Source organism: Dermochelys coriacea, chromosome 1, assembly GCF_009764565.3.
Source record: "Dermochelys coriacea isolate rDerCor1 chromosome 1, rDerCor1.pri.v4, whole genome shotgun sequence".
NCBI classification, from domain to species: Eukaryota; Metazoa; Chordata; order Testudines; family Dermochelyidae; genus Dermochelys; species Dermochelys coriacea.
Genome location: NC_050068.2, coordinates 261,110,312 through 261,125,049, shown reverse-complemented (window position 1 = coordinate 261,125,049; position 14,738 = coordinate 261,110,312). Strand labels below are relative to the sequence as shown.

The following is a 14,738-nucleotide window of genomic DNA, read 5'->3' as shown; positions in this document are numbered from 1 at the left end:
GGGGCGGGACGGAGGCCACGGCCAGGCCTGCGCGCGGGGTAGGGCGGCCGCCGCTGCCGCAGCCGCAGCCGCAGCGGGGGACGGGAGCCGGGAGGCGGAGCTGAGCGGGGGCTGGGAAGTTCCAGCGCGGCGGTGAGTGGGCCCGGCCGGCCATGGATCCGCGGAAGGTGAGCGAGCTGCGGGCCTTCGTGAGGCTCTGCAAGGAGAGCCCAGGCCTGCTGCACAGCGAGGAGCTGCGCTTCCTGCGCGAGTGGGTGGAGAGGTGAGTCGGCGTCGCGGGGCCGGCTGGGGGGCAGGGCGCGGCCCTTTCCGCGCTCGAACGGGGCGGGGCGGGAGCGCGACCAGCGCGTTGTCCTGGCTGCGTCTGGACCCGGACCCCCCACCCCCGCGGCGGCAACAACCGCAGCCGGTCTCCGGCGCTGCCCAGCCCATGGCGTGGCCTGGCGTGCGGCGCTGTGCAGGGGAGGCACCGCTCCCTCCAGCCACCGAGCGCTCGGCTTAGGGTCTAAACCGGGCCGTGGGATGACCCATGTCTTGACCCGCGTAGCTGCAGCCATTGTCCGTCTGGCTCAAAAAATCTGCCCACGATGTAACTGGCTAGTTCAGAGCTACAAGAGTAACTAGCAGCAAGGGGCAGCCACCGTATAGCACGTGTTAAAACTCCTTCAAACCAGTTCCTGCTGCCAGAACTTTACTTGTCCTCCACCATCCAAACAGGTCCGCTTCCTGGTTCAGAAAGCCCAAGTGATCTGACTTTACAGTCCCAAAAGTGTGTGTGGTGGCTTACAAGATAAAGTGCCCACAGTACCCCGTGCAAGCTGTAGATTTATTCCTTTGCAACCATCAATCCAGGTTCCACATAGTAAGGCACTTGCAGTATGTGTGCACTGTAGCTCTGTCTGGAAATAAAATGGATCTGAGACAGGTGCATCTCGCAGTGAAAATACAAGTGTTGATTGTTTGTTTGGAAACAGAAGACAAGAAATATAAGGTCTACCAAAGTCTAGTGACTTTTGCCATATAAAGAAATCTATCTATGGAACACACCCATTTGGTTCAAGCAGCTAGTTCCCTCTTGATGCTACAGAAGAACTTGGGAAGAAGAAAATAAGTCACTGCTGATATTTTCCTCAGAGAGGGAAGAAAGATTTCAAATCAATAATTCTGGCAGTAAGTAAAAAAGACACAGTTTTTAAAAGCATACTCTTTTCTGATACTATTTTTCCCACTATTTTTACAGGTAACATCTAAGATAACATGTAGAAGACTAAATGAAAGACATTTTTTTAGTATACTACTTACATTTTACAGCATTTCACATAGTTCCCCTATTTGGGTGTCTCAAATTGGAGGGAAACATTGGGGGGGGGGAATAAAGCCCCCCCCCCCAAAGTCACAAGACAACGAAATCTGACAGGGACCTGGGGTTGATGCAGTCCCTAAAACTTTTTTTTTTTTTTTTTTTTCAAATTGATGACTTCAGGTTAAATATCCCTTTCAACTGTGTGCATGAGAACAGGAATCTTTTGAGTTGAATATCCGATCCCTATTTATGTAGTGAGAATGTGTTGAAGTCTGGATAGTTGTATAGCTTTTTCTTGAATTCAGATACATCACATTTTACCTGTACCTTAAGGTCTAGAACTTTGTGTGTCACAAGGGCTAGAAATAAATTCCACACACAGTCAACAATATGGTATATTGCATTTTTTTTAGGTTGAGATGGTTCAAAGTATCAGAACTTAAAACTTACTCATCCTTCAAACCAACTTTGATTTAGTACTTGTTTAGGGGTATTAGTTGCAGATCTCAGAATAATGCAAGTTTCTATCCCAGCATTTATTGGCTTCTTAGGGTTAATAATTGAAAACCTTGTGAGTAAAAACCAAAAACAAACATAATCACTCCTTCCTGCCTCTTCCCCATATTTTGAGCCAATGAATCAGTCTTTGAAAATGTTTCTAACACATTTCCTTTTTTCATTCAACATTATAGTGGCGTTAAAATGTTGTTAAAAGCATTAGATGGATGCATGGGATCTTAATTTCTTGGTATGGTCCATGTTGGTGCTGTAATTATTCAAGTTATTTAGAACTCAACTAATGGCTTTGTTTCACGGCTAGTGCAGAAGAGCAAGCAAGCGTCCCTGTGAGCTGTAGGCACATGCAGTGTAGCCTCAACTAGTCATTAGTGTTGCTCACATTTGCTGAACCGCTGATTGTTAAGGGAGTTATGGTGAAATCTCTCTGGGTTGGCTTACAGAAATGCTTAGAAGAGACATTGAACCTGAAGTCTGAAAGCCTGTTAAGGGCAAAAGGTTAGAAGGAACTGTTGCCATATGAACTGCATTCCCACCTGCAACAAAATGAGCAAAGTAGTTGCACCCAAGGGTATATGCACTCAGGGCTGGCCTTTGGGTTGGGCGGTGGCCCACCAAAGAGGGTGCTGTGTGCTGGTCCACCCTGGCGCTCTACTTGCGCATTGCCAAGTGGCTGCAGTGCTGGTTCCTCTCCGCCCCGCCCAGCCCAGCCCCTCCCCGCCTGCTCCTCTCAGCTGGTGGGCCGAGGGCTTCTGCCAGTGACCAGGGAAGGGGAGCCCTTATCCACTGCTGCCCTGCTCCAGCCCCAGCTTCTCCCCCAGAGGCTTGTACCACTTGGTGGGGTGGGGGGGGAGGGGATCGGCGGCAGGCCCCGGGGGTTTCTGGCTGCTGTGCGCTGCAAACAGCTGGGCTTCCCAAATGGCGCAGCTCCTGCTTCCTTCCTGGGCTCTCAGGCCCCTGCCAGCCCTGGGGCAGCACTGGTGGGAGGTGCTGTGGATGCAGCTCTCCCCGCCCTGTGCACCTGTCCCATCCCTGCCATTATTTGAATGCGGAAGCTGGGGAGTATGGGGGTTCCAAACCATGCTGGGCAGGAGGCAGTACTGGCACCCAATGGAGGATAACCTGACCAGTGGGTGCTGCTTGTTCCAGGTGAGCCCCCTCGGCCCAGGCCCATAAAGCAACTGGAGTCCCTTCGCTCCAGCACCCCTGGGGGAGACCCAGTGCCCCCCTGTCCCATCCCCCCACTAGTTCCCCTGGGGGAGTCTGGATCTCCCCCAGTTCTCCCTGCCCCATTCCCTTCCACCAGTGCCCCTGGTCTGGGGAGGGATGTGGGTCGTGTCTGGTTCAGTTTGGTCTGGGGAGGGATTTGGAGGGTCGGCGTGGTCTTTTGGGGGCACAGCTGGCCCTGATCCTAGTCTGTGTGCCTCTCGGCCTGCAGGGGTGGGAAAGGACTAGCAAGACTAGTATGAATAATACATTTTATTTACAGTGTCATTTAAGTTTTTCAAATTTTTTATTTTCAAAACATTTTAAACAGTTTTTAAATTCACCCCAATTTCATACAAACATTTAATTCAAGCCCTAATAGTTCATATGAGAAATAATGTGATATTTCCCTTTTAGTGGGAGCAGCACATGACTGGTGTTTTGGCCAGCTTGGCTTTTGTTAGCTGTTTATACGCACGCACGCACGCGCTCCCTGCATCCAGGTCACCTTCGCCACCTGGATTGTGCAGGAGCTGCTTCTCTTGTGCCTTCTCCTTACGCAGCCCAGGCAGGGAAAATGACCTGGATGCAGGGAGCCCTGGTGTTCCTCCTCCCCCTCAGAGCGCTGTAGGAGTGTGTGGGGCAAAGGAGTAGCAGTTCAGGGGGGCAAGCAGCAATGCCAGCTACTTTGTGCATCTAGATCAGTTCCCCATGGTGGGTGCAGGAGGGGATGCAAGAGTGAGGAATGAAGGGAGTGCGGGGGTTAGGGAGGGGAGCAAGCCTTTGGAGTGAAGGGAGGGAGCATCTGGAGCCCTGGGGGCCAGGGGTAATAGCACAAAAATGCAAGTTCACCCAGTGCAATTTTCCCTAAAGCCGGCCCTGAATCATAGACTATCAGGGTTGGAAGGGACCTCGGGAGGTCATCTAGTCCAACCCCCTGCTCAAAGCAGGATCAATCCCTAAATGGCCCCCTCAGGGATTGAGCTCTCAACCCTGCGTTTAGCAGGCCAAGCTCAAACCACTGAGCTATCCCTCCTCCCTATGAAGAAGGTGCAATTGGGTTTCAGGCCCTCACCGGGGGCCTATACCACCAGGCACTAATACCTGTCCCCAATATTGTATGCAGTACTGTTTGTTATATAATGAACTTGCATGCCCAATTGCTATTTATTGAGCTAAAGCAGTGTTTCTCAAACTGGGGGTTTGTGATCCCAAGGGTGGGGGGGGGTCACAAACGGGGCCAGCATTAGGGAGTAGGAAGGAGGACAATTATCTGGATCCCCATGACACAGAGGAACCTGCAAAGCTAATTTACATGTTTCAGCCCTGCTCTTGGCTGAAGCCTGGACCCCTGAGCGGGGCAGAAGCCCTTCAACTTGAGCTTAAGGTAGAGGTTGCAGTTTTTTCAGGAAGGTGGGGTCACAATTTTTTTTAAGTCCAAAGGGGTTGCCAGCACAAAAGGTTGAGAAACACTGAGCTAGACCATTCGAACACTGGTTCTCCTTCCTGTTGCTCATCCAAAGTCTTAATGCAGCGTGTTTATGCTACGTAAATACTACTAATCTAGTGTTAAAGAAACACTTGAGTACTCTAGCAGATATCTATCTTCTAGTGTTTCATTTGCATTTGATAGTATTTTGTGTATGGCCGACTCAATATTTCTGTTGTGTAGTTAGTCTTTTATTTGTGGGACATCTCACATACGATTTTGTTTTGTTTAGTTGGGGTTTTTTTACATAGCAAAGCATGAATGGGTTTAGTGTACCATTTCAAATGGCTAGTTTTTCATTTCCTGGTTCCTTCCATCAAAAGTCTGTGTTCTTAGTGGGTGAAAACTGCTCGCATTTTTTTTAATGCTGCATTATCTAAAGATCAAAAAGGATCTAACAAATTATATCCAACATTTCTCCAAAATGTATCTATAGGTCAGAGAGCAGCATGACCCATTTCTGCTTTTAAAAAAGCAGAATTTATTTTTTTAAATGAGTGTCTTAAATAGAGAGCTTAAAGTGCAAGGGTTAACTGAGTCAGAACTAACTATTGCTGATTAAGCTAGATACAAGGGCTGGTGTGCATTTTTTTGCTGTTTGGTGCTTTCCCTTTGACAGATGTTAACTGGTGGGTTGATTCCATTTCAGCTTTCTTGGGACAGTCCTTTCTCATTCTTTTTAACTAAAACCCTGCTGAAAGGCTGCACTTCAATAACTTTTGTCCCCCCCCCCTTTTTTTTTTAAAAGCATGGGAGGTACGATACCACCTGCTCCGGGACGATGCCCCCGCAGAAACAATGAAGGTAAGAGATAAACCATAAGGACTAAGTGCTCTTCTTTCCCCCCCCCCCCAAAACAAAAATCTAAAAAAAAAAAAAAAACCTTGCTGTCAGAATTTGCACAAAGAATGGGACAAGTGGATTTGTTTAAACTTCCAAAGAAGGTAACTGCATCAAGGAATTTGTATATTTGGTGCTGGATTGTGACAATTTCAGAGACTGAAGGGTGCTATTATGAGCCTTTTGTTAAAAGTGCATGCAGACTTGCCACACACCATCGTCTAAAGTACCTGATCCCTTATTTATTATTTGTATTACCATAGTGCCTAGGTGTTCTAGTCATGGTCCAGGGACCCCAGTGTGCTAGCTGCAGTACAAACAAAAAGATGGTCCCTCCTTGAAAGAACTTACAATCTAAGTATAAGAGAAGAGGCAACAGATGAATACATACAGGAATGTAAGGAAACAATGAGACAGTGTTGGTCAGCTTGATAGACAGTGGTATCGGTGCACCAGTGACTTACCTATCGTCAAGTTTTTTGTAGGCATCATGACAAAGGAGAGCTGGCGGATGAAGATGAGGTAGCTTTAGATTTCATGGAGAGCTTTCCCCAAATATGAGTGGCAGTGTGGGAGAAAGCACAAAGGTGCTTGTTGGAAAATGTAACCAGTACTCAGTGGAGCCTGGAATCAACATCTGGACAGTGTACAAAAAGATAAGGTGCAGAATTTGGCCATGAAGGGCCTTGAAAGTGAAGCCAAGCAACATTATGTTTGATGCATAAGCAGTGAGGGAAGCTAGTGGAGGGATGCTAAAAAGGTGTTATGGCCTGAGTAACAGACTAAGAAACTGATCTCTGCATCAGCATTCTGAATGGATATGCGTGGAGCATGATTACACTGTCAAAGCCATAGAAAAGGATGCTGCAGTAATTGAGACACAAGCTGAGTTTTACTGTACGGATGGATAGGAAAAGCTGTTTTAGATACTATGCAAAGAGGCTCTCTGACCACAAATCAGCACATCTGTGGGCAAGAGAAATCCAGTTTTTGTGGTTCATTCAAACCTTGGTTCTTCTGATTGTAAGTAAGGGGCAAATTAGTGTTCATTGAAATGTTGGCTCTAGTGAGTGGATGATACTATGTGGGCCAACTTACTTCAAAGTTATTAAAACATAAACCCTGAAGGAAAGTCTGACAAACAGCAGTTTATGGGTCAGAAGTTGGCATTAGTGCAGGAAAGTGAGAAGGGTTTATGTTGTACTTTTAAAACTACAAATAAAACTCCTTAGCCATACATGGGATATCCTTTAACTGCTGAAGACTTTGTAGTGGAGTTATTCTGATGCCTTGGGATTGTTGGTCTGGAAAAGGAGTACTTGACCATAGATAACATGTACTTACAGATTTCTGTCCTCCCTTTATTAGGACAAAACGGAGAAGCAGCCAGAGGAGCCAGTTAAGCCACCAGAGCCTGAGAGTGAAGAGAGTGACTGGGTGAGGAAGTAACTGTGGTTACTGCAACTATTCATCAATTTGAACATGAATGTAGCACTATCTATTGTATTTGTAGGTGGAAGAATTTAATTTTCCACGTTTAAGGATTTGAACACTATTTTTCTCTCTGCAGAAATTGATTACGAGGGAGTGATTGAACCAGACAAGGATGATCCCCAAGAAATGGGATAGTGAAAATGTGGAGGTAAACATAACATCTTCAACTTCCATTGCGTTGAAGGAGTTGTGCTTCTATATGGTTTTCAGTTTTGTGTTTTTTGGGGGAGGGAGGAGGTTGAGTGAAAATCAAACTCAAAGGAAACATACATTAGTTAGACAGACAGTCATTGCTTTTAATGCCTTCGGTTCTCCCTCTTCCCTTCTCCTGATCAGAAAAATCATCCATTGAAAGTTAAGGTCTCTCCTAATTAAAAGCCTGCTTCCATCAGAGACATTAGCAAAACTCCCATTATCTTTGGTGAGACTCATTACTGGACATAAAAATGGGCCACTAAACATTTTAAAATGTCTGATTGAAAACTAAAGATAGAAATCCCACACTAACAAATAAAAAATAATATTTAGTGTCCTCCCTATTCTGTATGAACAGTGTGTTGCTCTCCTCCCTTCCTTTTTAAAATTGAATTAAATATACTTGGAGTCTCTGCTTGCTTACTGTGAGTCCATTAGCCCAAATTAGGCAAGAAGACCCTAGAGTTAGAGAATATTAGTTCCCTTTCCTGACCCCCATCTGAGTTTGCTTGCTTTTGGACTTGACTTTGTTTCATAGTAACTGAAGAGATGATGGATGAGGCCAATGAGAAGAAGATGGAGGGCATTCATGCCCTAGGTGAAGGTGAGGGGTTCTGTACCTTAGCACATACCTTGGAGGGGGTAGCTGTTATCTGCTGTTCTCACTTGCTTTCACTAACAAGTCTGGAAAATCTGACTTAAAGCATCCTGGAATCCTTCCAGTTTGCAGGAAGGAGTGGGGCTAGGCATGGATTGTTTAAAAGCTTCTGCTGGTGGAATTCATCCTTGTATTGAGTTCCAGATATAATTTGTTGTCTTAACGAGATGCCTAGAAGCATGGTAATACTGAAGTTCAATGGGGGAGCTCTGGTCTGCACACCCTGCTTTTTGACTGTGGATACCACTCTTCTTGCCTGCCAGAACTTATTGTTTAACACCCTCCACTCCCTCATTGGTATCCTGGCACAACACAACTTCATTTTGTATATAAGATTCTATATATTCAGAATTGTATTCTGAAACACCTTAGTTAAATAAATAAACAAACAAATAAGGATTAGCCCAGGAAAAGAAGAGAGGGTGGATGGGGGTGGGGAACCAACAGAGAACAAAGCTCTTAAATCCATACTGGTAAAATTGTTACTAGTCGAATTGATGAAGAGAGTACTCTATTTCTGCTGCCTGGTTGTGTACTGTTGGGGAACCTGATGTGGATCTATGGAATGTCCATTTTAAAAAACGTGTCCATCTTGCCCAAGTCTGTTTTAACAGCAACATGTGTTGTGTCCTTGCAGTCCATATGCTTTAGCTGTAAATCTTGATGTCTTCACGATTCCTTTCTCTGCTGCCTTCCACTGTTTTGGAATATTTTTGTTGCTAATCTCACAGTTGCCTTACATGCAGATAGTCTTATTTAAAGGGATCCTTTGAAGATAAGAGTATTTAAGGAGGTATTTCTTTCTTACTAAATACACACTAAATTTAAAATTCCTCCATTTTAATAGTGGTTAAAAGTAAATTTGGGCTGTCTTTCTAGGGATTACTAATTTTTGTCCAAAATATCTGACATTAGATTTTCTATAGCGAATTGTTCAAATGGAAATATTTAACTTTATTTTTTAAATTGACTAAATTTCAAGTTGGTTTTGGGTATTACATCTGTCCATGAGTTCCCATGCGTGTTTTTGTTTTACCATTGCACTTCCAAGTTTTAAGTGTTTTTCTTTCCCTGTTGCTGTGTGGAAGACCCACATAATAAAAGGGGGAAACTGAATAAATGACTAGTCAAAAAAAGTCAGGTGTGCAAAGTACACTGAGATAATCTATTTCATTGTAATTTGGATCATGCTGGTTTTCAGCAATACTGTAAACTTAAGACAGATGTGACTTTTTCTTCATATGTTGATGGTACACAACACCCAGTAGATGATGGAATCTGGATTTTATCTCACTGTGAGGTTATTGAACCTTCCTGGTACTTGCCTTCAGGTGGAACTCAGAAAGCCATTGACTTGTTCACTGAAGCAATAAAGTTGAATCCTCATTTAGCCATCTGTATCTAAGCGAGCCAGGTGAGTGATATATAGACCAGGATTGTTTTTCTATACATAACCTGATCTTTTTAAAGGGGCTATGATGGACTGGAAAGCTGAGATTCCAGCTTGTTTATAATTTGAGGGGAGATTTAAGGAGAAAGGACATTATGAATCTGTGTAAAGATTGGGGCGAAAAAGCAAATAGCTTTTAGTTTCAGATCATTCGTGGGAGTTATTGGACTGCAAGCCAGATGTGATAGACTGTCTCCTGTTACATTGTTCAGTCTCTATTTTTTCCATTCCTCGCGTGGTTGGAAGGTTATGGATGAATCATAAGAGGAATGCATTATTTATAATTGCAGAGCAGCCATATGAAGGATTCTGAAATAGATGAAATGGCTTGTCTGCTCTGTGAAAGACGATGATATATGCTTCTTTGGGACTTCCAGTTTGAAAGATGCAGGATAACAAACTCTAATAAGTAACTCATCACGGAAATCTGTGAAAATCCTGGTTTTTTGTGTGCTTTTAGGCTATATTATACGGATTTACAGGGGAGACGAGCGTTTCTCAAATTGGGGGTCCTGGCACAAAAGAGAGTTGCTGGGGATCACAAGGTTATTTTAGGGCGGTTGCTGTATTGCCACCCTTACTTCTGTGCTGCCTTCAGAGCTGGGCCGCCGGAGAGCAGTGGCTATTGGCCAGATACCCAGCCCTGAAGGTACGTCCTGCCAGTGGAGCACAGAAATAAGGGTGGAACACCATACCATTCCACCCTTCCTTCTGCGCTGCTGCCTTCAGAGCTGAGTGGCGGCTTGCTGACTAAGGGGCCAGTTCTGCAGGCAACAGCCACGAAGTAAAGGTGGTATTACTATACCATGCCATCCTTACTTCTGTGCTGCTGCTGGCAATTGGCTCTGCCTTCAGAGCTGGGCTCCCTGCCAGCAGCCACCACTCTCCAGCTGCCCAGCTCTGAAGGCAACACTGCCCCCAGCAGCAACGTAGAAGTAAGTAAGGGTGGCAGCAACTCAACCCCCCCTTCCCAAAAACCTTGTGATCCCTTCTATTCTTCCCCCCTGCCTCCCCTCACTCCTTTTTGGGATCACTCCATGATCCCTACAATTACAACACCCTGAAATTTCAGATTTAAATAGCTGAAATCATGAAATTTACTATTTTTAAAATCCTAGGACTGTGAAATTGACAAGTAGAACTGTGAATTTGGTAGGGCCCTACTTACAAGGAAAATCTAAAGATTCTTGTGTTATAGTTAACAAGAAGACCATCTGCAATTAACTTCGTTTAGATTTTTTTTTTTCTCACTTGGATATGAAAATTACTTCCTGGGTCATCCAGTCCAGCTAACCTTCACTTTCTGTTCTGGCCAATTGAGCATTGTTCCACGTGCATGTGTGCAGCCCGTCATGAATCATTGAGATTGCTATACAAACCCAAATAAATTAGAAATTAATAACTTAATATATACCCTCCATTTATCCATAAATAAGCACGTCTTGCCATTCTAATATGTTATAGACCACACAACACAAAACCCTGGTGGTTTTGTCTGGTATGGTGGATGTATCAACCACTCAATGAAGGTTTGTATATTTTTTTTTAATGTTGTAGGTGGGGTTCTACAAAGTGTGGGGAAGACTTATGGTGGGTAGTAGATGAAGAATACTGTCTGTCAAAAGCTGTGTATTAACCATTGTGTCAGAAGTTGCATGTGAAACTCTTCTGCTGTAAGGTAAAACCTGACAGAGAAAGTGTACCTCCTGACAGAAGGTTTTAGATAGACATAGCCTTATTGGTCAGGCTTCTGTGCACCCAGTCGCCTCTACCTCAGAAAATCACTTTTGTACACCTCTATATCAATCAAGTGTGTGTGTGTGTGTGTCTCAAACTTCCAGTTATAACATGAGTAGCTGCTAAAGATGTCCCCAAATTCAGCATTTGGGCTTTTTTTAAAGCTACTGGCTGCATTAAATATCCTCAGGATCCACCTCTATCAAGCTTTGTCTGCTTGGTCAACAATGAAAAGTAAGAAACAAGGAAAATTTCAGCCAGTACCACAGATTCATATTATAAATTTATGGAGAGAAATGAGACAGAAAGACTGCACAGAAAATATAAAGAGGGCGTAAAAACTGTATGAAACTTAACATCACTTGGTTGCCTACTTCTGGAGAAATAAAGGGATTTATGCCCTGTTTTAAGAATAGTCTCTAACGCTGGAGTGGTTACCAGGTACCTCCATAATTTGTTGCTTGAGACCAGATCTTGATCATGCAAATGCAACTCCCCTTTTCTATCTGGCTTGCACTGTATTTCCAGACCTAGCTTAAGAAAATGTGGACTCTTACAGTATCACACAGAATTGTATAGCTTCAAACACGCTCTTAATTCTTCAACATCTTTTAAAATCTTCCTGCAACACGTTTGATAAAATGGTGTGAGAGGTGGAAATGCTTAAGTGGCTCATAAGTACTGTGACAAAGTTCCTCCTCTGCCTTGGTGGGTTCTGTGCTTTCTGGCAGATTTGTTCGCCTCAGATGTTTACAGCAGTCCTCAGTTTGGCTCCTTTTGTTAGTGGCACAAACCTGCTGTTCGCTTGGCTAACCTCATCGCTGGCCAACATGGGGAAAAGGAGAACAATCCCTCACGGTCTTCTGCTGCCCCACCTAATGGGTTGGGGGACAGGCCAGAGACCTTCCCCTCTGGTGGGACTCACAATCCAGATCAGCTCCTCTTGTATCAAATAAGGGGATGGGGGGAACCCAGACCTGCCCTCTACTTCCGGGTTCCAGCTCAGGGCCCTGTGGATGCAGCTGTCTATGGTGTCTCCTGTAACAGCTGCGTGAGAGCTACAACTCCCTGGGCTACTTCCCTATGGCCTCCTCCCAACACCTTCTTTGTCCTAACCACCAGACCTTCCTCCTGATGTCCAATAACACTTGTACTTCTCAGTCCTCCAGCAGTACGCCTACTCACTCTCAGCTTCTTGCTTCCAGCTCCTCGCACCTGTCTCACTAACTAACTTTTTAAAACCAGGTGCCCTGATTAGCCTGCCTTAATTGGTTCCAGCAACTTCCTGATTGTTCTGGAACAATCCATTATCTTACTCGGGGGGGGGGGGGGGAAGGGACCTGCTTAATCTGGGGCTAATATATCTACCTTCTACTACTCTCCTGTAACATTCTCGCCTGACCCTGTCACACCACATAACTTATTTCCTTGCTAATTAATCACTGATTAATTTGATAACAAAACTTAAACTTTATAAAATGCGTGGTTATTTACATGGTGTAGCAGTAGACTAGCAGGAATTGGTGAATTTCTTGATGGTGGATTATGAGGAGGATAGGGTGCTGGCTGCAGTATAAAGGTTAAAGCTTTATATGATGTATGGGACTACAGGGAGAAGCTGCTGCTTTTGAAAATATTTTTCTGTAAACAACTGCAGTTTAGAACTTCTTACTTTTCATGGTTGGCTCTCCCTCTTCCTGCACTGGTTCTTGACAGCCTCCTTATGATACTACGAAAGGATTTTGTAGCCATTGGCATGTTCTTGATTCTGCCTTCCCCAAGGTCGTTTTAGGCCAGGTACCTTCCAGTTATAGTCCTTATGCAGCAGTGTCCAGGACAAAATTGCAACTACTGAAACAGAAGAAATCGTGAAATAAAACATGCTCTCCCTAGATGAATATTAGAAAAAGCTTTGCTAAGCAGTCCAAAGCTAAAGTTTATAGAATACCGAAATGTTACTTATGGGGTATAGCTGAAAATATCTTGTGTACTTATAGACTAAAGCAGGGACGGGCAAACTTTTGGGCCTGAGAGCCACATCGGTTTCTGAAATTGTATGGAGGGCTGGTTTGGGGAGGCAACAGCCAGGTGTGGCCCAGCCCCCCGGGACTCCTGCCCCATCCAACAACCCCTTCTCCCTGTCCCCCTGACCGCTCCAGGACCCCTGCCCCCATTCAACCCCTTGTTCCATACCCCCTGAACTCCCCTGCTCTCTATCCAACCCCCCTGTCCCTTACTGCACTGCCTGGAGCACTGGCGGCTCAACACCTGCACCGTGCAGAGCACCAGGATAGGCAGCTGTGCTGCCTGGCTGGAGCCAGCCATGCACCACGCAGCCAGAGCCCCGCCTCCCAGTGATCTGAGGCTGCAGGGGAGGAGAAAAAGCAGGGGAGGAGCTGGGGCTAGCCTCCCGGGCCAGGAGCTCAGGGGCCGGGCAGGAGAGGCCCGTGGGCCATAGTTCGCCCACCTCTGGCCTAAAGTTTCTGTCCCAGGTTTCCATGTTGGAGTCCCAAAATGTTACATGTTCTTCAAGGTTTCTGTTTGGTCCCATCGTATGTCCATTTAGCCAAAAACATCTTTTCACATACAGTACTGGTCATAAGGTCCTTAATTTGTCTGCAGCTATCTAGTTATAAGTGATGTGACAAGCTATAAGTTATTATCGTGTTCTGAAACTAGACCGTAATACTAAACCAATTTGAAAGCCTTAATTTCTTGTACCCAACCTGGATTAGGCCTTTATTCCTTAAATACCCACTGTTTCTGTCACTAATGGTTTCTGCCTATTTGGGATAGGCCTGCCAAAAGCTTTTTGGTCTGGTTCCTTTAGAAGAAAAATCAGAGTGAAAAAAATCCAGATTGGTTTTTGAATACTGAAATTACTCTCTGAATAAAAAACCACATAGAAAAACATCAGTAGCTTAAGGACACTGACTTACCATAAGTCATTCATCCAAGCACAGCTTTCTGTCCAGTCTGGGTCCAAGCACAGCTTTCTGTCCAGTCTGGGTCATTGGTCAATGCTCCATGTAGTCTACCCTCAAACCCAGCATCCCTGTTAACCTTCTCAATTCACTGTTTTATGAATTGGCCTTCGCACCAGCTCTGTCTGGTTCCTACCATCAATTGAGAATTTCTTTCCCTTGCTGATCCAACTTTAACAGTTTCAGAGTAGCAGCCGTGTTAGTCTGTATTCGCAAAAAGAAAAGGAGTACTTGTGGCACCTTAGAGACTAACAAATTTATTAGAGCATAAGCTTTCGTGAGCTACAGCTCACTTCATCGGATGCATGCATCCGATGAAGTGAGCTGTAGCTCACGAAAGCTTATGCTCTAATAAATTTGTTAGTCTCTAAGGTGCCACAAGTACTCCTTTTCTTTTGGCGAATACAGACTAACACGGCTGCTACTCTGAAACCTGTGATTATGCAAGGCACGGAATTTAGCCGTATAGAGGGGAAATCTGTCAACTTCATGAAAAAAAATTTAGGCATGCATCCGATGAAGTGAGCTGTAGCTCACAAAAGCTTATGCTCTAATAAATTTGTTAGTCTCTAAGGTGCCACAAGTACTCCTTTCTTTTGCAACTTTACAGTGCATCTGAGTTGTGTGTTTAGGACTAGAAAACCTTTTAACACAGGACATAGAACTTTAACTCTGCATCCTTGTATTTCCTTATTTTCCTTCCACCCTCAAGTGATTCTGGCTGATCAAGACTGAGGCACACTGATGAAAGCTTGCGCTACCCTTTCTCATGATTTACCTGTCCAGGAGCTACATGGCAAACTTCAGTAACTAAGACAGAACTCTCACCAGTGAAAATCTTTTGTCTTTAGAATTCTTTAAATATA

General features: G+C 44.8%; 1 protein-coding gene across 1 annotated transcript in view; it reads left to right on the top strand.

Annotated features, from left to right (window-relative positions):
- Positions 1 to 20: 20 nt before the first annotated feature.
- Positions 21 to 14,738, top strand: part of ST13 (ST13 Hsp70 interacting protein) — a 33,658-nt gene continuing 18,940 nt past the window's right edge. The window contains 7 exon segments of the mRNA XM_043502171.1: positions 21 to 262; positions 5,263 to 5,290; positions 5,292 to 5,318; positions 6,723 to 6,791; positions 6,897 to 6,996; positions 7,582 to 7,647; positions 9,033 to 9,098. Of these exon segments, the coding sequence (XP_043358106.1) occupies positions 153 to 262; positions 5,263 to 5,290; positions 5,292 to 5,318; positions 6,723 to 6,791; positions 6,897 to 6,996; positions 7,582 to 7,647; positions 9,033 to 9,098 (466 nt within the window). The 5' untranslated portion in view covers positions 21 to 152.